The following is a 17741-nucleotide window of genomic DNA, read 5'->3' on the forward strand; positions in this document are numbered from 1 at the left end:
TCCACACAGAGGGGGTCTCACTCTCAGAAGGAACAATAGCAGACATTGAGGACAGCTACAAATACCTTGGAATTCCACAGGCAAATGGCAACCTTGACGAGGAAACAAGGAAAGCAGCCACAGCCAAATACCTCCATCGAGTAAGGCAAGTCCTAAGAAGTCAGCTCAATGGCAAGAACAAGTCCCTAGCCATTAACAGCTACGCCCTACCAGTAATCAGATACCCTGCAGGAATCATACGGTGGCCAAAGGAAGATATACAGACCACAGATATCAAGACACGGAAGCTCCTAACCATGCATGGAGGATTCCATCCCAAGTCCAGCACCCTGAGACTGTACACTAGCCGTAAAGAAGGAGGCCGAGGACTAGCGAGCGTGAGAGCCACTATCCAAGATGAAACATCCAAGATCCATAAGTACATCAGGGATAAGGCCCCAACGGATCACGTGCTCAGTGAATGTCTCAGACAATGGGCATCAAAGGAAGATGAGGTGCTGGAGGGACCATCATGGGAGGACAAGCCCCTACATGGGATGTACCACCGAAACATAGCTGAAGTAGCTGATATCCAGAAATCCTACCAATGGCTAGAAAGAGCTGGTCTGAAGGACAGCACAGAGGCACTGATCCTGGCTGCACAAGAACAGGCCTTGAGCACCAGAGCAATAGAGGCCCAAATCTACCACACCAGACAAGACCCCAGGTGCAGATTGTGCAAAGAGGGTCCTGAGACAATCCAGCACATAACTGCAGGGTGTAAGATGCTGGCAGGTAAAGCATACCGTATTTTCCGGACTATAAGTCGCTCCGGAGTATAAGTCGCACCAGCCATAAAATGCCCCAAAAAGTGAAAAAAAAAAACATATATAAGTCGCTCCGGAGTATAAGTCGCATTTTGGATGGGCAATTTATTCGACAAAATCCCACACCAAAAACAGTCATGAACGAGCAACAACAGGCTAAACGATAGCAACAACAGGCTAAACGATAGGTATGCTAACGTGACAAACACAAACAAAGAGCTGAAAACGGGCCTGATGTAACATATAGAGTGATTAAGGACAACTATTACATGAATAACATGTTTATAAAACCATCGGTGTCACTCCAATTCATTAAATCCATCGATCATTCGATACGATAGCAACAGGCTAAACGATAGGTATGCTAACGTGACAAACACAAACGAGGAGCTGAGAACGGGCCTGACGTAACATATAGAGTGATTTAGGACAACCATTACATAAATAACATGTTTATAAAACCATCGGTGTCACTCCAATTCATTAAATCCATAGCACAAGAACAGGCCTTGAGCACCAGAGCAATAGAGGCCCAAATCTACCACACCAGACAAGACCCCAGGTGTAGATTGTGCAAAGAAGGTCCTGAGACAATCCAGCACATAACTGCAGGGTGTAAGATGCTGGCAGGTAAAGCATACATGGAGCGCCATAACCAAGTAGCTGGAATAGTGTACAGGAACATCTGTGCAGAGTATGGACTGGAAGTCCCAAGATCCAAGTGGGAAACACCTCCAAAGGTGGTAGAGAATGACCAAGCCAAGATCCTCTGGGACTTCCAGATCCAGACAGACAGAATGGTAATGGCGAACCAACCGGACATTGTGGTGGTGGACAAAGAGCAGAGGAAAGCCGTTGTGGTTGACATAGCCATCCCAAATGATGGTAACATTAGGAAAAAGGAACATGAGAAACTTGAGAAATATCAAGGGCTCAGAGAAGAGCTGGAGAAGACCTGGAGAGTTAAGACTTCAGTGGTACCTGTGGTCATTGGAGCACTAGGGGCAGTAACCCCCAAACTGGAGGAGTGGCTGAAACAGATCCCAGGAAAAACATCTGACATCTCAGTCCAGAAAAGTGCAGTACTAGGAACAGCAAAGATACTGCGTAGAACCCTCAAGCTCCCAGGCCTCTGGTAGAGGACCCGAGCTTGAAGGGAAAAAGAGACCACCCACGGGGGGTGAGGAAAAGTTTTTTTTTTTTTTTTTTTTTATATACATATATATATATGTATATATATATATATATATATATATATATATATATATATATATATATATATATATATATATATATATATATATATATATATATATTGGCCTGAATATAAGACGATGTTTTTTGCATTGAAATAAGACTGAAAAAGTGGGGGTCGTCTTACATTCGGGGTCTAGACATTATACCCATTCACTTGTGCGCAGCGGCAAGTTAAAAGTTGCTGGTATCGACCGAGTATGTTGCTGTGATCGTGTGCGTCTTTGACACAAAGTGAGTATACACTGTATGCATTTCATTGTTACTCCTGTCCATTGTTGTGCCGTTTGTCCGATCACGGTTTGCTTCATGTGTGTGCTGTTTGATTGACAGCTCCGGTGTGCTCCTTTAAGTTTGCCTCGCATCGTACGAGTAGCCGTTACGCAGCGGCACGGCGACTAACGGTCGCCAGCAAATGTATTTTGTTGTCTCGATGCCTTATGTTAGGTGTGTTGCCGACAGTATTTCATTCATGGTTATTTAGTATAGCGGAACCGTTACGCACAGTTAGTTATGTAATATGTGCCGTCTACTAGTGTTGTGTGACGTCAGAAGTTGAGCGTTGACTTACGTGTTGTATTTCTGTCTGTTGCAGAACCACACACAAATACACACGTACACACACACGCACACACACACACCCGCACACACACCACACACACAAACGCACACGCACGCACACACACCACACACTCCCTTCACACGCTTCATACAATAATCACACACGCAAGAATCACATTCACACACCCAATGACTCACCCATGTACACTACACACACCTGCTCTCACATCCTCAAGACCAAACGTGTGCCTATATCAGGGGTCACCATCACGGTGCCCGCAGTCACCAGGTCGCCCGTGAGACCGCATGAGTCGCCCGCAGGACTGTTCTAAAATTGGCTCAAATAGCGGCACTTGTCAGTGAGATGCATCTATTTATTTTACAGTCAAACCTCAGTTTCAGAACGTCCTGGTTCTCGAAAAAAATCGGAATTCGAACAAAAAATTGGAGATTTTTTTTGCTTCGGTTGTGAAGAATGTGAATATATATACTATATATATAATATATGTAATATATATATATATATATATATATATTATATATATACATATATATATAATATATATATAGATATATAGATAGATATAGATATGTATCTATATATATAATATATATCTATATCTATATCTATCTATCTCTCTCTCTCTCTCTCTCTCTCTCTCTCTCTCTCTCTCTCTATATATATATATATATATATATATATATATATATATATACACATATATATATATAATCAATTCCCCTAATCCTTAGGGATGTCATTTTGTCATGGAAATAAATTGTGCTGTAATTAGTTTTTGTCTGCTGATTGTGTGATGCATTGGCTTATTGTACTGTACAGAGCATAATGTTATATTGCCCTTCCACTGTACATTATATTTGTGTCCACATTGTTTGCACAGTGCAATGCAGAAAACACCTTGTTACTGAATGCACATATGAATTTGATCTGTTTGATCTCTGATAGGAGCCGTTAACCACATGGGATTGTACATGACACTCCTACTGTACCCATCAGTGTGTCGTGTCATCTCATGATGGCTGCACTGTCCAAAGTTAACACGCAATCTTGTGTTTGCCACTTTCAAGTTGCTGCAGGTGCTTCCAACATCACCTTTCCCACACTAAATGGCACTGGGGGGGATCTACACCTTGGCTGTCTATTCAAGTAACACAGCACAGGGCAATCACCAGGGTCAGGCCCCTCCCCTCTCAATAGAAAAGGACCGCTGCTCTCCACATAGTTGAACAATGGGCACAACTATTACTGCCTGGCTACACAAACCTGGGTGTGGACCCACCAAGAGATCATAAAAGATGGGGTCACAAGTAAGATATTCCTTTATGAAACCCAAAACAGGCCTTTTCACTTGACTTAAAAGATAATTGTAATTCTAGTGTTTTATGTGTAAATTTTGTGGGTGCACATAGTACATACCATATGTAAATATGCTCTCCTCTCCAAAAGTATTAGAATTGTGAGGACAACTTTTTATTTTTTGATAGACTGAAACCATATGTGGTTGAAATGGAAGGTTTTGTAACTAGCAGGCAGTGTTGGTGGTAACTGACAGACCGGACAGGACAGCCAAGTGCGGTATGAGACAAACTTTATTGATAGGTAGGGTAGGGGGAGTGGAGAGCTGGAGCACTGACTTGACTGGGGTGGCGGATCAGCTGGCTTGTGTTCTTGACGGGTGAAGGTGACAGCGCCACTGCTGTCAACGTCCACCGAGTGACTGACGGGCGGATGACAGGAATCAACCTGGTGGGACAAGCAACAGAGTGAGCATGCAACGCAGGAGGGAGTAGTGCGTAATGCGTGGTCTGGGGCAAGCAGATGGTCAGGGCAGGCGGCAGGCAGAGCTTGGTCAAAAACGGACAAATGGTCAGGGCAGGTGGCAAGCAGGGCTAGGTGGGCGGGTCGGGTCAGTACGCAGACAGAGTTGGCACCGCGAGTCAGACGGGAGAAACGCAGTGAGCTTATACAGGCATCACGGACAGACTGACAATGAACAGCTGGAATTTAAGTAGCGTCTACTAACAAGCCAGGACAGTTGCGGATGACTATTTGATTGCGTGGGCGTGGCTGTGAACACTCAACGTCAATGGAAGTGAGCGACTGGGTGGCAGGTGACTCAGGCACGTGACAGTAACACATTAGCTGACAAAATGCAAATCAGTCTGTCTCTGAGGACGAGATCTGCTCGCAGATGATGTCATGCTCCGGCAACTCCAAATCGGACAAACTCCATTCCGCCCCATTAAAATCAAGAGTCAGATGCGATAATTTATTATTTCCATTTGTTTGTTCCATTTACCTTGAACATTTGTCTACATCTAGAAAAGAGAATTAATTAAACTGAAATTGAATTATTTTGGTGTTTTGTTAAATATGTTCTCATGTGGGATCTATCTATCGACCGGCGATAGCAACAAGGTATGCAAGACATTGTTCAATGGAATGATGTTGTAGAAAGCTGTTCAAAAACACTGCTCAGAGAAGCAAAACCCATTTTAGCCAATGGAAGCATTTTACTGGAAGTTCCACCAACGTTTGCATCCCCATAAAAGCGCCCAGGAATATGGTGGATATAAGTTTGTCTACAATGGTATTTTTATTGTGTATTCGTTCTCTTAAGAGAGTAAAATAACAGCCTCATTTGACTTTGATATTCTCAAAATACTTCCTTGGCTTCCAACAATTAGCTTCTCAATGTTTATTAGTGTTCAGTTCAGTTATAAAAGAGATTTTCACCAACAAATCTAGAATTGTTACTTGTGCATACAATAACTTTATTCTGCACCAGCCTTAATTTTTCTTGGTCAGTGACCTTGGAAAGAAAGCCTGATGACGGAACATGATTTTGTCCTTTCCTCCCTAGTTCTCTGAAAACCTATTGGGAATTCATTAATGCAGAGATTATTGTTGTAATGTGTTTCGGAATGTGGCACTGAAAACATTGACATGCTTATGCCCACTGCAAGAAAGCCATGCAGTCCAGAGGTCATAAAATCTTAAATTCACCATACTCTTAATACGTATTACCGTCACGACTGCTACTTTCATCTGTCAACTATTGTAGAATGCACAAAGCAAATAACATATGCCAGTTTTACACTTAATGGAGGCAATGATGGATTTATGAGGGCAGGAATCAAGGCTCTACTTTTGTCTCGGCAAAGGGTTGGAAAAAACTACATATATGTTCATTATTTCACTTGGAGCAGTCACCATGTCTGAAGTAAATCTCTGGGGGAACCATAAAACAGCGTCTAAAACAGCACCTCACTGTAGACATTTAGCTCTTTTGTCACATTAATGAGGGGAAAATGTTTTTCTGAGATCACTTTTGGGACTCTACTGAATGCCTCGTATTTTGCTGATGTCCCTTGTGGCACTGTCATAAAGTGTTTTCCTGAATTTGATTACAGTGTATTTATTCATTTTTAAGAATTGTTTGAAAGTGTGATCCAGAAATATGCCACTATGACAGTTTCCCAATAAAACAGTGAGTGAGTGACCTGTCCTGATGAGTGATGTTTATATAACGTCACACCATTAATTGTATAAGATATAATGTTATGGATATAATGAAGGCAAGAAAATGTTGCCTCTTTGATCATTAATCTTAAAGTTATTCATAATAAATATATGAAAAAAAACATTGATGATGATTTAACAGTTTTTAAACTCTGGAAAATGTACTTTTTAAATTTTATATATGAAAAGTTAGGTAATCTAGCGTTCCTGTCCATCCATCAAGTGCTAAATTTAACAGCCAAATAAATTGCTATTCTGCACCTACTGTTATGAAACACCGTCTCAACCAATACGCGCTTATGGTGGACAAAGTTCTAGTTTCATCACTTGCAGCTTCCGAAACACTATCATATCAAAGCCAATGCGATGTTAGCAAGGTGACACTTAAGGCAGGAGTGGGTACAAACTGAAGCGACAGTGACCTCTTGTTCCTGAGACTAAACAGTGGGGGTTGTTACCCAACGGTGACCATGAAGGGTGACATTGCAGTGGCAGAAGAGGTAAGAGAGGTATGGGAGTTGTCCACCCAGAAGTGCTGGCTCCAAGATGCAGAATGATGACAGATACAACAATCAGCTGACGCCAAATCTTATTTGGCTTTCTCAGAATTTCTTTGGAGTGGAGATTGTAACTAGAGTAGAGGCAGGAAGAGGCTCCAAGAGCCTTACACTAGGACTATTCTACAACAAATTTAGTTGGGCCAAATCTTTAGATTGCTCTACTCATTGGAAACAGAAACATCAACTATTTGTTGAGGAAACACTAATTGCTAAATCATTGCCAAGAACAGGGCTATTCAAATACGAATTCAGTTGGCCCTAATTTCAAATCTCAACATGTAGCCGAATCAGTAGGTTTTAATTGTCAATTTTACGTTTCAAATTTCAAACTGACATGTTTTTTCTACAAGATCTTGCCACTAGTCTGTTTTTAAAACCACTAGCCACACTTCAAACCAACTCCGTCAGCAATGTGGGTAGGCTACGCGAGTATTGCATTCCCGGTATCAAACACTGTAGGGATTCTTCATGTCTTGGGAACCGAGATACCCTCTGCATCTCTTGAATGCAATTCAATTCATGGAGGCTGGGCCACTTAGGCATAGGTTTTGGGTTGCATGTGGATTAAATAGGTTTGAAGGCAAATGCTAAACACATGTGCAGACTGAGAACAACTTAGTAGTGAATTGTTTAGATGCAACAAAATTCTTTACAGCCTTTACTCAAGTGTCCGGAGTTTAGGGCAGGGCTTAAACAAAGCCAAATGATGTAAGTTGGCCTCTGGCATGCGTCAAACTATCCACCACTAAACAAGTAGAGCTATGGATGGACCACACAATTAAACAGGTGAAATACAATTAATTGAGGACCCCAACTGCAGGTGGTGGAAAGATACCAGTGAGACAGTTCTTCTTCCACTTCCACTTCCAATCCCTTAGACCTTTGTCCGTTGGGGCACCGCTGAGGATTTGACAGTCAGTTTTCTCCATTCCTCTCTGTTCTCCGCTGTTCTCAATAGCTCGTATGTTTTTAGGCCTGTCCAATCCTTTATGTTGTCCTCCCATCTCTTTTTCTGTCTCCCTCTCTTTCTGCCTCCGTTCACTATGCCTTGCAGGATCGCCTTGGCAAGTCCTGTTGATCTTGTGACATGGCCGTACCATTCCAGTTTCCGCCTTTTGACTGTCGTTAGTAGGTCGACGTATGGTCCGATTGCACTCTTTACACATGATTTTACCTCTTCGTTTGTGATGTGGTCTTTGTAAGATATTCCAAAGAGTCTTCTGTAGCTGTCTGCTGTTAGGGTCCAGGATTCACAAGCATATAGAAAGATTGCGATTACTAGGGAGCACATTAGTCTGATCTTCGACCTGGTAGAGATATTTTTGTTGTTCCAGATGGTCTTCAGCTTGGTCATTGCATTTGTTGTTTGGGCAATCTTGGCAAGTATTTCGGGTTTAGATCCTTCATCTGAGACCACAGCACCTAGGTATTTAAAGTTGTTGACTACCTCTAGGGTCTGGTTGTTAATCTTGATGTCTCCGGTGAATCCGTTGGGGTTGTTGGTCATTAGTTTTGTTTTTTCTGCACTTATCTCCATGCCATAGTCTGTGGCTGTCTCTTCTAATCGGTGGATCAGGTCGACTAGTTCTTGTTCGTCGTCGGCAAGACCATCAATATCAAAGTCAAAGTCAAAGTCAAAGTCAGCTTTATTGTCAATTTCTCCACATGCCAAAGACACAAAGAAACCGAAATTTCGTTCCCCCCTATCCCACGGTGACAAGACATAGCTCACAACAGACAAACAAGTAAACAAGTATAACAAAAGCGTGCTGAATAAATAATGAATAAATAACACAACTAATAAATAAATAAATAAATAAATAAATAAGAGGAGCAGAAAAAAAAGGAGCAAGTGCGCGTACAGCAGACAGTCCCGAAAATACGGCAACAGTGCCGCACGCTACGCAGAAGGGGGTAGCGAGTTCAGGGCCCTAACAGCCTGGAGAAAGAAGCTGTTGGCGAGTCTGGTGGTGCGGGAGCGCAGGCTCCTGTACCTCTTCCCAGAGGGCAGAAAGTCAAACAAAGAGTGAGCCGGGTGACTCACATCTCTGGCAATCAAGGTTACCTTGCGGGCGAGATGGGAGGTGTAAATGTCCTTCAGGGAGGGGAGCGAAGCACCAATAATCTTACCAGCCATATTCACTATGCGCTGCAGGGCCTTCAAGTTCTGTTCAGTGCAGTTACCACCCCAGACAGCGATGCAACTGGTGAGGACGCTCTCAATGGTGCCACGGTAGAATGTAGACAGGACTGCCTGAGGAGCACATGCACGCCTGAGCTTCCGCAGGAAGTACAGGCGGCGCTGAGCTTTCTTTGCCAGTGACGAGGTGTTTGCGGACCAGGAGAGGTCCTCACCGATGTGCACCCCCGGGAACTTGGTGCAGCTCACCCTCTCCACCACAGCACCGTCGATGATCAGCGGCAGGTGCGTTGTGTGACCCTTCCGGAAGTCAACAACGATTTCCTTGGTCTTATTGACGTTCAGCAGGAGGTTGTTGTCCCTGCACCACGTGGTCAGAAGGTCAACTTCCGACCTGTACCGAGTCTCGTCGCCCTTCGTGATGAGACCCACCAGAGTCGTGTCGTCAGCAAACTTCACTATGCGGTTGTCGCTGTAGGTCGCAGTGCAGTCATGCGTCAGCAGGGTGAAGAGCAATGGGCTGAGCACGCAGCCCTGGGGGGCCCCCGTGCTCAGCATGATGCTGGCGTAGATTTTGTCGCCAACACGCACCACCTGAGGCCTCTGACAGAGGAAGTCCAGTAGCCAGTTGCAGAGGGAGCTACTGAGGCCCAGCTCGTCGAGTTTGCAGATGAGTCGCTGCGGCACAATGGTGTTGAAGGCAGAGCTGAAGTCCACAAACAGCAACCTCACATATGAGTCCTTTCTCTCCAGGTGGGTGAGGGCCGAGTAGAGGGCAGAGCAGATGGCATCCTCAGAGGACCGCTTGGCACGGTACGCAAACTGGAAAGGGTCAATGGTGGGGGGGAGAACGGACTTGATGTGCTCCATGACAAGCCGCTCAAAGCACTTCATGATGATGGGCGTCAGTGCCACGGGGCGGTAGTCATTGAAGCAGGACAGTGCAGGTTTCTTTGGCACAGGAACAATGGTGGCAGCCTTGAAACACGAGGGGACGATGGCCTGCTGCAGGGAAACGTTAAAGATGTCCATGAAGACACCCGACAGCTCCCCAGCGCAGTCCTTCAGCGCTCGACCTGGGATGTTGTCAGGGCCCGCCGCCTTACGGGTGTCAATAGCGGCAAGCGCCCTCCTCACACCGTCGGCAGAGAGGCGCAGGGGCTGCTCGTGCGGGGGGGGGAGTGGTCTTCAGCGGGCAAGTGCTGTTCTGGGCGTCGAAGCGAGCAAAAAAGCGGTTCGGATCGTTCAGCAGACGGACGTCGCCCTCACAGCTCCTCGGCGCGGGCTTGTAGTCCGTGATGGTCTGAATGCGCCGCCAAAGGCTACGTGCGTCCTTGCTGTCCTTGAAGTGGGTGGAGACCTTGCACGAGAATGCCTTCTTCGCTTCTTTGATGCCTCGGGACAGGTCGGCCCTCGCTGTCCTCAAGCCAGCCTCATCCCCCGCTCTGAAAGCCCTGTCCCTGGCCCTCAACAGTCTGAGGACAGCCCCCATCAGCCACGGCTTCCAGTTCGCGCGAGTGACGACGGATTTCGAGCAAGTCACATCATCGATGCACTTCGTGATGTAAGAGGTAACAGAGTCAGTATACTCCTCTATGTCCGTTCAATCGTTGTAGGTGGCTGCCTGCTTAAACAAGTCCCAGTCAGTGGTGTCGAAGCAGTCACGAAGTGCATCGGAGGCACCCTCAGGCCACACCCGAACCCGCCTCCGAACCGGCCTGGATGCCTTTACCAATTAATATGCGGGCAAAAGCAAAACGGTGAGATGGTCAGAAACCGAAGCAAAGAGGAGATTGGTGATCTTTCTGCCTCCAATGCTCACTGAGCCTTCATGTTGTTCAAGGGCCTCTGTCATTATTCTTTCAAGGAAGATGTTGAAGAGCATGGGGGATAGCAAGCAACCTTGACACACTCCTATTGTTGTCCTAAACCACTCTCCTATGTTGTTTTGTAGGTATACCGCGCTTGTGGCTGTCTTGTATAAGTTCTCAATGACTGCAATTATATTCTCATTGATGTTATAGAGTTTCATGGTTGCCCAAAGCGCTTCATGCCACACGCGGTCGAATGCCTTCTTAAAGTCGATGAATACGTGGTAAAGATCCTGTTGGTGTTGCTGGTACTTTTCGCACAGTATCCGAAGATTGAATATTTGTTCTGTGGTGCTGCGACCTGGTCTGAATCCAGCCTGTTCTTCTGCTATTATCTTTTCGGCTTGGGGCATTAGTCTTCTTAATATAACTTTTAGCATTACCTTACTGGGATGGCTGATGAGGCTGATAGTGCGGTAGTTTTGGCAGAGCTGGACGTTGCCTTTTTTGAAAAGGGTGATAATAAGTGATTGTGTCCATGATGTTGGCCACTCGCCTGTTGTCCAGATTTTGTTGCAGATAAGTAAAAGTGCATCTATGATCGGGTCACCCCCCGCCTTGATCAGTTCCACTGTGATGTTATCCACGCCTGGTGATTTTCCTGGTTTTAGTGACTGTACTGCTGTAACTATTTCTTCTCGCAGTATAGGGTCCTTGTGATTGTTTGTTGCTGCAGGGGCAGTAAGGACTTCGGGGTTGCCTTTTATTTTATGTGTGTATAGTTCGGAGCAGTATTCTATACATCTCTTTCTCACTTGTGCTTCTTCGGTTAAGCAATTCCCTTTGGAGTCTTGTATTATTGTGGTCCTTGATTGCTTTGTGGAGGTGAGGTCTTTGATTGTCTGGAAGGCCTTTTTACTGTTGTTTTTGAGTAGGCTGTCTTCAATATCTTTGCACTGGTCTCCAATCCACGCTTCTCTAGCTTGGTTTATTTCTTTTTTAACTCGTAGGTTGGTCTTTCTGTATTGTGTCAGGCCCTCTGTTGTGTTCTTTTTCCATCTCAGCTCTCTGCGTTTATCACATAGCTCCAATATTTCGTCAGTTATCCATGGTTTCTTCTTCGGGCGGTGTTTTCCGATAATGTCACTAGCTGTTTCAGTGATGGCTGAGGTAAAGGAGTGTGTTAAAGATTCTACATCTACATCTTCATTCAATGCGAGTAGTGGTGCAAATTTTCCTCCGATGTTGGCCTTGATGGATTCCAAAATGGTAGGATCTTTCAGCTTTTCTAGGTTGAATTTTAGTAATTTTAGTGAGACAGTTACGCACTTCATAGCAGTTTGTAAGATGATGGCAGCTATAACATGCATGTGGACGTTGAGGTTTCTTGTATGTGTTATACGTAATGTACGTGTGGCTGCACAGGGTGGCATTTCTGGAAGGGCGGTGAAAAGAGTTGGTGGATGTGGGGTTGTATTCTTGATTGACAATCTTAGCAATCATAAACAGAGATGAAAAGGTCAAGACCATCATCAATTTTGAAAGAAAAACAAAGGTGAAAGTCAAAGTCAAAGTCTGCTTTATTGTCAATGTCTTCACGTCAAGACACACAAAGAGATCGAAATTGCGTTTCCTACTATCCCACAGTGACAAGACATATTACATATTATGTATATATATTATATTATATTGGTCTATGGACAAACAAAACATTCAAGTAAACAATATAAAAAGTAAAAACAAGAAGGCACATACAATGAATAAATAAAATAAATACATGAATAAATAAGAGCAACATGGTTGAAATGAAGCAATTGTGCATATAGCAGACAGTCAGAATATAGCGCAAAAGTACAGGAGTAGTAGTGCAAGGCAGCCAACGTGGCCCAAAAGGCCAGGACGTTATGCAGCCGAGGGTGGAGGGGGGAGAGGATTCAGGATCCTAACAGCCTGGGGTATGAAGCTGTTGGTGAGTCTGGTGGTGTGGGAGCGCAGGCTTCTGTACCTCTTCCCAGAGGGCAGTAGCTCAAACAAAGTGTGAGCAGGGTGACTCACATCACTCACAATCGTGGTCGCCTTGCGTGTGAGATGGGCGGTGTAAATGTCCTTCAGGGAGAGGAGTGATGAAAAGGAGACACTAGCAAAGAATGCATCAATTTATGTATGAATACTGCTTTATTCATAGTGGCTGACACAGGTACAGAAAGTAAAAACATTGCCACAGTTTGGCTTTAGCCACAGGTGCTACATTTTATGTACCGTATTTTCCGCACTATTGGGTGCACTTGAAAACTAAAAAGTAAAATTTAATTTACTCAAAAAAACACAGTGCGCCTTATAATGCAGAGCGCCTTATATACGGATCAATTGATGATTTTGTGCTATTAAATGTGTAAAAGTATTCACATGTCCTGTAAATGTGTAAACTTCATACATGAAACACACATTCAATACATATTGAACATTCGTGGAGTTGCATGAACAGTAGAAATCCACCATACTTTTTTGTACTGAAGTTGCTGACTAACATTAAATTGTACATTTTTTTATATCACTCCAATAAGGATTAATCTTCACAGAGCTGTATTTTTTCAATGCAAACAGTATCTAAGGCAGCATTTTAAAGGCATTAGACTAGTCTGGACTTGTTTTTGTTCCTGATACTTGGTATCTTTTGGCCTGCACAAGTGCATCAATACCAGGTTGCATGGCCTGGCGAGCTGTCACTTTCAGAATGTCATTTACTATGTGCTTGTTTGTGAGCCTTGAACGCATTTTTGTTTTATTCAAGATTCAAGAGTTTTTATTCGCCATGTTTGAGCGTGCCAAACAAGGAATTTGACTTCGGTACATCACAGCCTCTGTTCAACATTTAGGTGACTAACAACACTCAGGATATGTGAAAAATGACAAATATTCTCAAACATCCCCTGATCTTAAACTCCCAAGAGGGCAAGGAAAAACTCAAAACTCCAGCTAGGGGAAATGAGAAACCTTGAGAAGAGACCACAGATGGGAGGGTCCCTCTTCCAGGATGACCAGGCTGCAATGGATGCAGAGAGGACACATAGTACAAACACTGTAGACAATTCAAAAAAGGTGTGGAGAGCAGGATGTTATTGCACAGCAATGACTCTGAGACTCTAAGAGTGGTGTGAGTTCATCAGAGCAACAGCCTGGGGGAAGAAGCGGTCTCTGTGTCTGCTGGTTTTGGCGTACAGAGCTCTATAACGCCGTCCGGAGGGGAGTAGTTCAAACAGACTGCAACCTGGGTGAGAAGGGTCTGTAGAGATGTTACTTGCACGTTTCCTGGTCCTGGACAGATACAAGTCTTGGATAGATGGGAGGTTGATTCCAATTATCTTTTCTGCAGTCCTGATTGTCCGTTGCAGTCTGTGCTTGTTTTGTTTGGAGGCCGATCCAAACCACACAGTGATGGAGGTGCAGACGACAGACTGGATGATGGCAGGGTCTTCAGCAGCTCCCGCGGCAGGTTGAACTGCTGTCTCAGGAAGTACAGCCTCTCTGGCCTTCTTCCGGACAGAGTCTATGTGGCCGGTCCATTTCAGGTCCTGAGAGATTGTGGTTCCCAGGAAATTGAAGGTGTCTGTGGAGAGAATATTATTACTGTGGATAGTGAGGAGTGAAAATTGTGAAGGGTCTCGCCTGAAGTCCACTGTCATCTCCACGGTCTTGAGCGGGTTCAGCTCCAGTTGGTTTTGGCTGCACCAGTAGACCAGCCGCTCCATCCCCTGTCTGTACGCAGTCTCATCACCGTCCTGGATCAGTCCGATGAGAGTCGTGTCGTCTGCATACTTCAGGAGCTTCACAGGAGAGTCACCTGAGAAGAAATCGTTGGTGTCGAGAGAGTAGAGCAGTGGGGAGAAGACGCACCCCTAAGGGGCGCCAGTATTGGATGTCGGTGTGTCAGATGTGATGCTCCCCAGCCTCACACGCTGTCTCCTGTTGGTCAGGATGGTGATACACTGACAGGTGGAGGCAGGCACCACGAGCTGGATGAGCTTCTGTTGGAGGATTTTAGAAGCGATGGTGTTGAACGCTGAGCTGAAGTCCACAAACAGGGTCCTGGCGTACGTTCCTGGGGTGTCCAGGTGGTGCAGGATGTAGTGCAGTCCCATGTTGACCGCATAATCCACCGACCTGTTTGCCTGGTAGGCAAACTGCAGGGGTCAAGCAGGGGGCCCGTGACATCCTTCAGGTGGTTGAGCACTAACCTCTCGAAAGATTTTATGACCACAGATGTCAGAGCGACAGGTCTATAGTCATTCAAACCTGTGATGGCGTGCTTCTTGGCCACTGGAACGATGGTGGAGCTCTTGAAGCACGAGGGCACCTCACACATCTCCAGGGAACGGTTGAAGATCCGTGCAAAGGTGGGTGCCAGCTGCTCAGCACAGACTTTCAAGCAGGTAGGTGACACGCCTTCTGGGCCCGGTGCCTTCCTGATCTTTTGTCCCCGGGACATCTGGCGCACTTCCTCCTCGCGGATCTGGAGTGCGGGCGCGGCCTCTGCAAGAGAGAGCGTAGGTGACAACGGTGATGAAGGTGTGGACAGAGCGGTTGTGGGGGGAGGTGAGTATGTAGATTGTGCTGCATGTGGTCCTGTTGTGTGGGAGGACCGATCAAACCTGCAGTAGAACCTGTTTAGCTGGTTAGCAAGCCTTGGGCTCTCCACAGGACGGGGGCTTTGTTTCTTGAAGCCCGTGATGCTCTGCAGACCTTTCCACACTGTTGAGGGATCAGGATTGGCAGAGAGGTGTCTCTCCAGGCTCTCCCCGTAACACCTCCTGGCTTTCCTGACCTCTCGGTTCAGTATGTTTCTGGTCTGCTTGAACAGGTCCCGGTCGCTGCTCCTGTAGGCCTCCTCCTTGACTTTGCGCAGCCTCCTGAGGTTCGGTATAAACCAAGGTTTGTCGTTGTTGTACGTGCAGAAGGTCTTAGTCTGCACACACAGATCCTCACAAAAACTGATGTATGATGTGACAGTGTCAGTGAGTTCATGAAGTTGCAGCTTTAAAAACTCCCCAATCGGTGCAGTCAAAGCAGGCTTGGAGGTCCTGCCTTGACTCCACTGTCCACTTCCTCACAGTCCTTACCACGGGCTTAGAAGTCTTTAGTTTCTGCTTGTAGGCCAGGATCAGATGAACTAGACAGTGGTCCGAGAGTCCTAAAGCTGCACGAGCCACAGAGTGGTATGCATCCTTAATTACGGTGTAGCAGTGGTCCAGTGTCTGTGCCCTCTGGTGGGACACGTTATGTGCTGTCTGTATCTGGGGAGTTCGTGTGCGAGGTTCGCCCTGTTAAGATCACCCAGAACAATGATTAGTGAATTTGGTAGAAGTTTCTCCATGGCTGTCACCTGGTCAGCCAGCATCTGCGTGGCTTCACTCGCACGTGCGTGTGGTGGAATGTAAACAGCCACCATGACGATCGAGGAGAACTCCAGTGGTGAATAGAACGGCCGGCAGTTTATGAAAAGTGTTTCTAGGAGAGGGCTGCAAAACTCTTTCAACACCGTGACATCAGTACACCAACGTTCATTAATGTAGAAACAGAGACCACCTCCCTTTGATTTTCCGGAGAGCTCCGCGCTGGGATCTGCACGCATTAGCTGAAAGCCAGCTAACTTCACGGCGTGGTGGGTGGTGCGTCCGCTAAGCCACGTTTCAACAAAACACAGCGCGGCGGATCTGCTGAAGTCCATGTTCCTTGAAGTGAGGAGCAGCAGTTCGTCCATCTTGTTCGCCAGGGAGCGGACATTCGCCAGATGAATTGACGGTAGAGCAGAACGGAACCCTCTCTGCCTCAGCTTTAGGAGGGCTCCGGCTCGTTTTCCGCGTCGTCGTGCTAGCTTGTATAGCACCGCCGCTCCAGCTAAAATCTCTGACAAACAGTCTGAATCAGAGAGAACAGGAGAGAAAATACCAGAATAAGAATGTCCGATGTTTAACAGCGCTTCTCTGGTAAAAGTGATCCGAGATGGACAGCAGAGGACACAGAAAACACACAAATTAAGACAAAGAAACAGAGAGCGACTCACCGTAGCGGCCATCCGCGGCGCCATCATGACGACGTTTTATTGATATTCATTACTGAGAAAATTTGTTCACGAAGGTCGGTTGTCCCAAACATGCACAAAATGTTAGCACCCAGGGCTGTTAATTTGGGGTACCCTGATAGTAGATACTGATAGTTTGTCCAGACCTACGGAGGCAAATTTGCCCTTCAAATCTGCATGTCTTCGGCTGTTGTGGTGTCCATCATTGGCACCAACTCAAGAAACTCTTCAGTAACAGTCAATGTCTCATCAACTCCACGAATAAAAAAAGCCATGTCTGTGATGTTGGTGCTCTCGTCAATTGCAACGGAAAATGCAATAAATGACTTGACTCTCTGTATCAATTGACTCTCTAAATCTGCTGATAGGTCCGAAATTCTCTCTGCTATAGTATTCCTCGTCAGGCTAATATCAGCAAAAGCGTGTCGCTTCTCGGGAAATACAAAGTTCAGTCACCTTCCTCATGCATTGTTTAACAAAGTCACCATCGGAATACGGCTTTGATGCTAATGCTATGTATTTCGCTGGCAATCAGGTAGCTGGCTTTTACTGCTGCTTCACTGACTTGTCGGGTCTGGATGAAAGTTGACTGCTCTTTCCTCAGACCCGCCAGCAATTCGTTGATCTTATCTCAAGCTGTCATCATTTTCGCTGTGAAGAGTCTCGTAGTGGCGTCGAATATTAAATTCCTTCAATCCCGAAACTTGTTGCAAACACACCAAGCACAAAGGTTTTCCGTGCTTATCTATAAATAAATAGGACGTGGTCTATTTTTCATTGAAAATTCTACACTCCGTATCTACTTTTCTCCGTTTGGATAATGACATTTTGGCTAATGAGGGTGTAGGGGAGGGGTAGAGACCAGGGTAGAAACAACGTCGTAACAAGCAGCAATTGGCGCATTGCAAAACAATGTTGTCTTCTACTCTGATCAAAAGAGTGTGTGCACCATAGCGAATAATCAATGAATTGCATATTATTAAAAA

General features: G+C 45.5%; 1 protein-coding gene across 1 annotated transcript; it reads right to left on the reverse strand.

Annotated features, from left to right (window-relative positions):
• Positions 1-12310: 12310 nt before the first annotated feature.
• LOC148394627 (uncharacterized) lies at positions 12311-16749 on the reverse strand. Its single transcript, XM_088383631.1, has 7 exons — positions 16738-16749; positions 16057-16592; positions 15794-15994; positions 15499-15583; positions 14630-15425; positions 14343-14517; positions 12311-14283 (listed from the first exon to the last, which is right to left on the reverse strand). Exons 2-5 carry the CDS (start codon positions 16432-16434, stop codon positions 14647-14649), a joined length of 1443 nt encoding a protein of 480 aa, XP_088239757.1. The 5' UTR covers positions 16435-16592; positions 16738-16749; the 3' UTR covers positions 12311-14283; positions 14343-14517; positions 14630-14646.
• Positions 16750-17741: the final 992 nt, after the last annotated feature.

This window comes from Syngnathus floridae, chromosome 8 (genome assembly GCF_059516105.1).
Source record: "Syngnathus floridae isolate MCC-2025c chromosome 8, RoL_Sflo_1.0, whole genome shotgun sequence".
Classification (NCBI taxonomy): Eukaryota; Metazoa; Chordata; class Actinopteri; order Syngnathiformes; family Syngnathidae; genus Syngnathus; species Syngnathus floridae.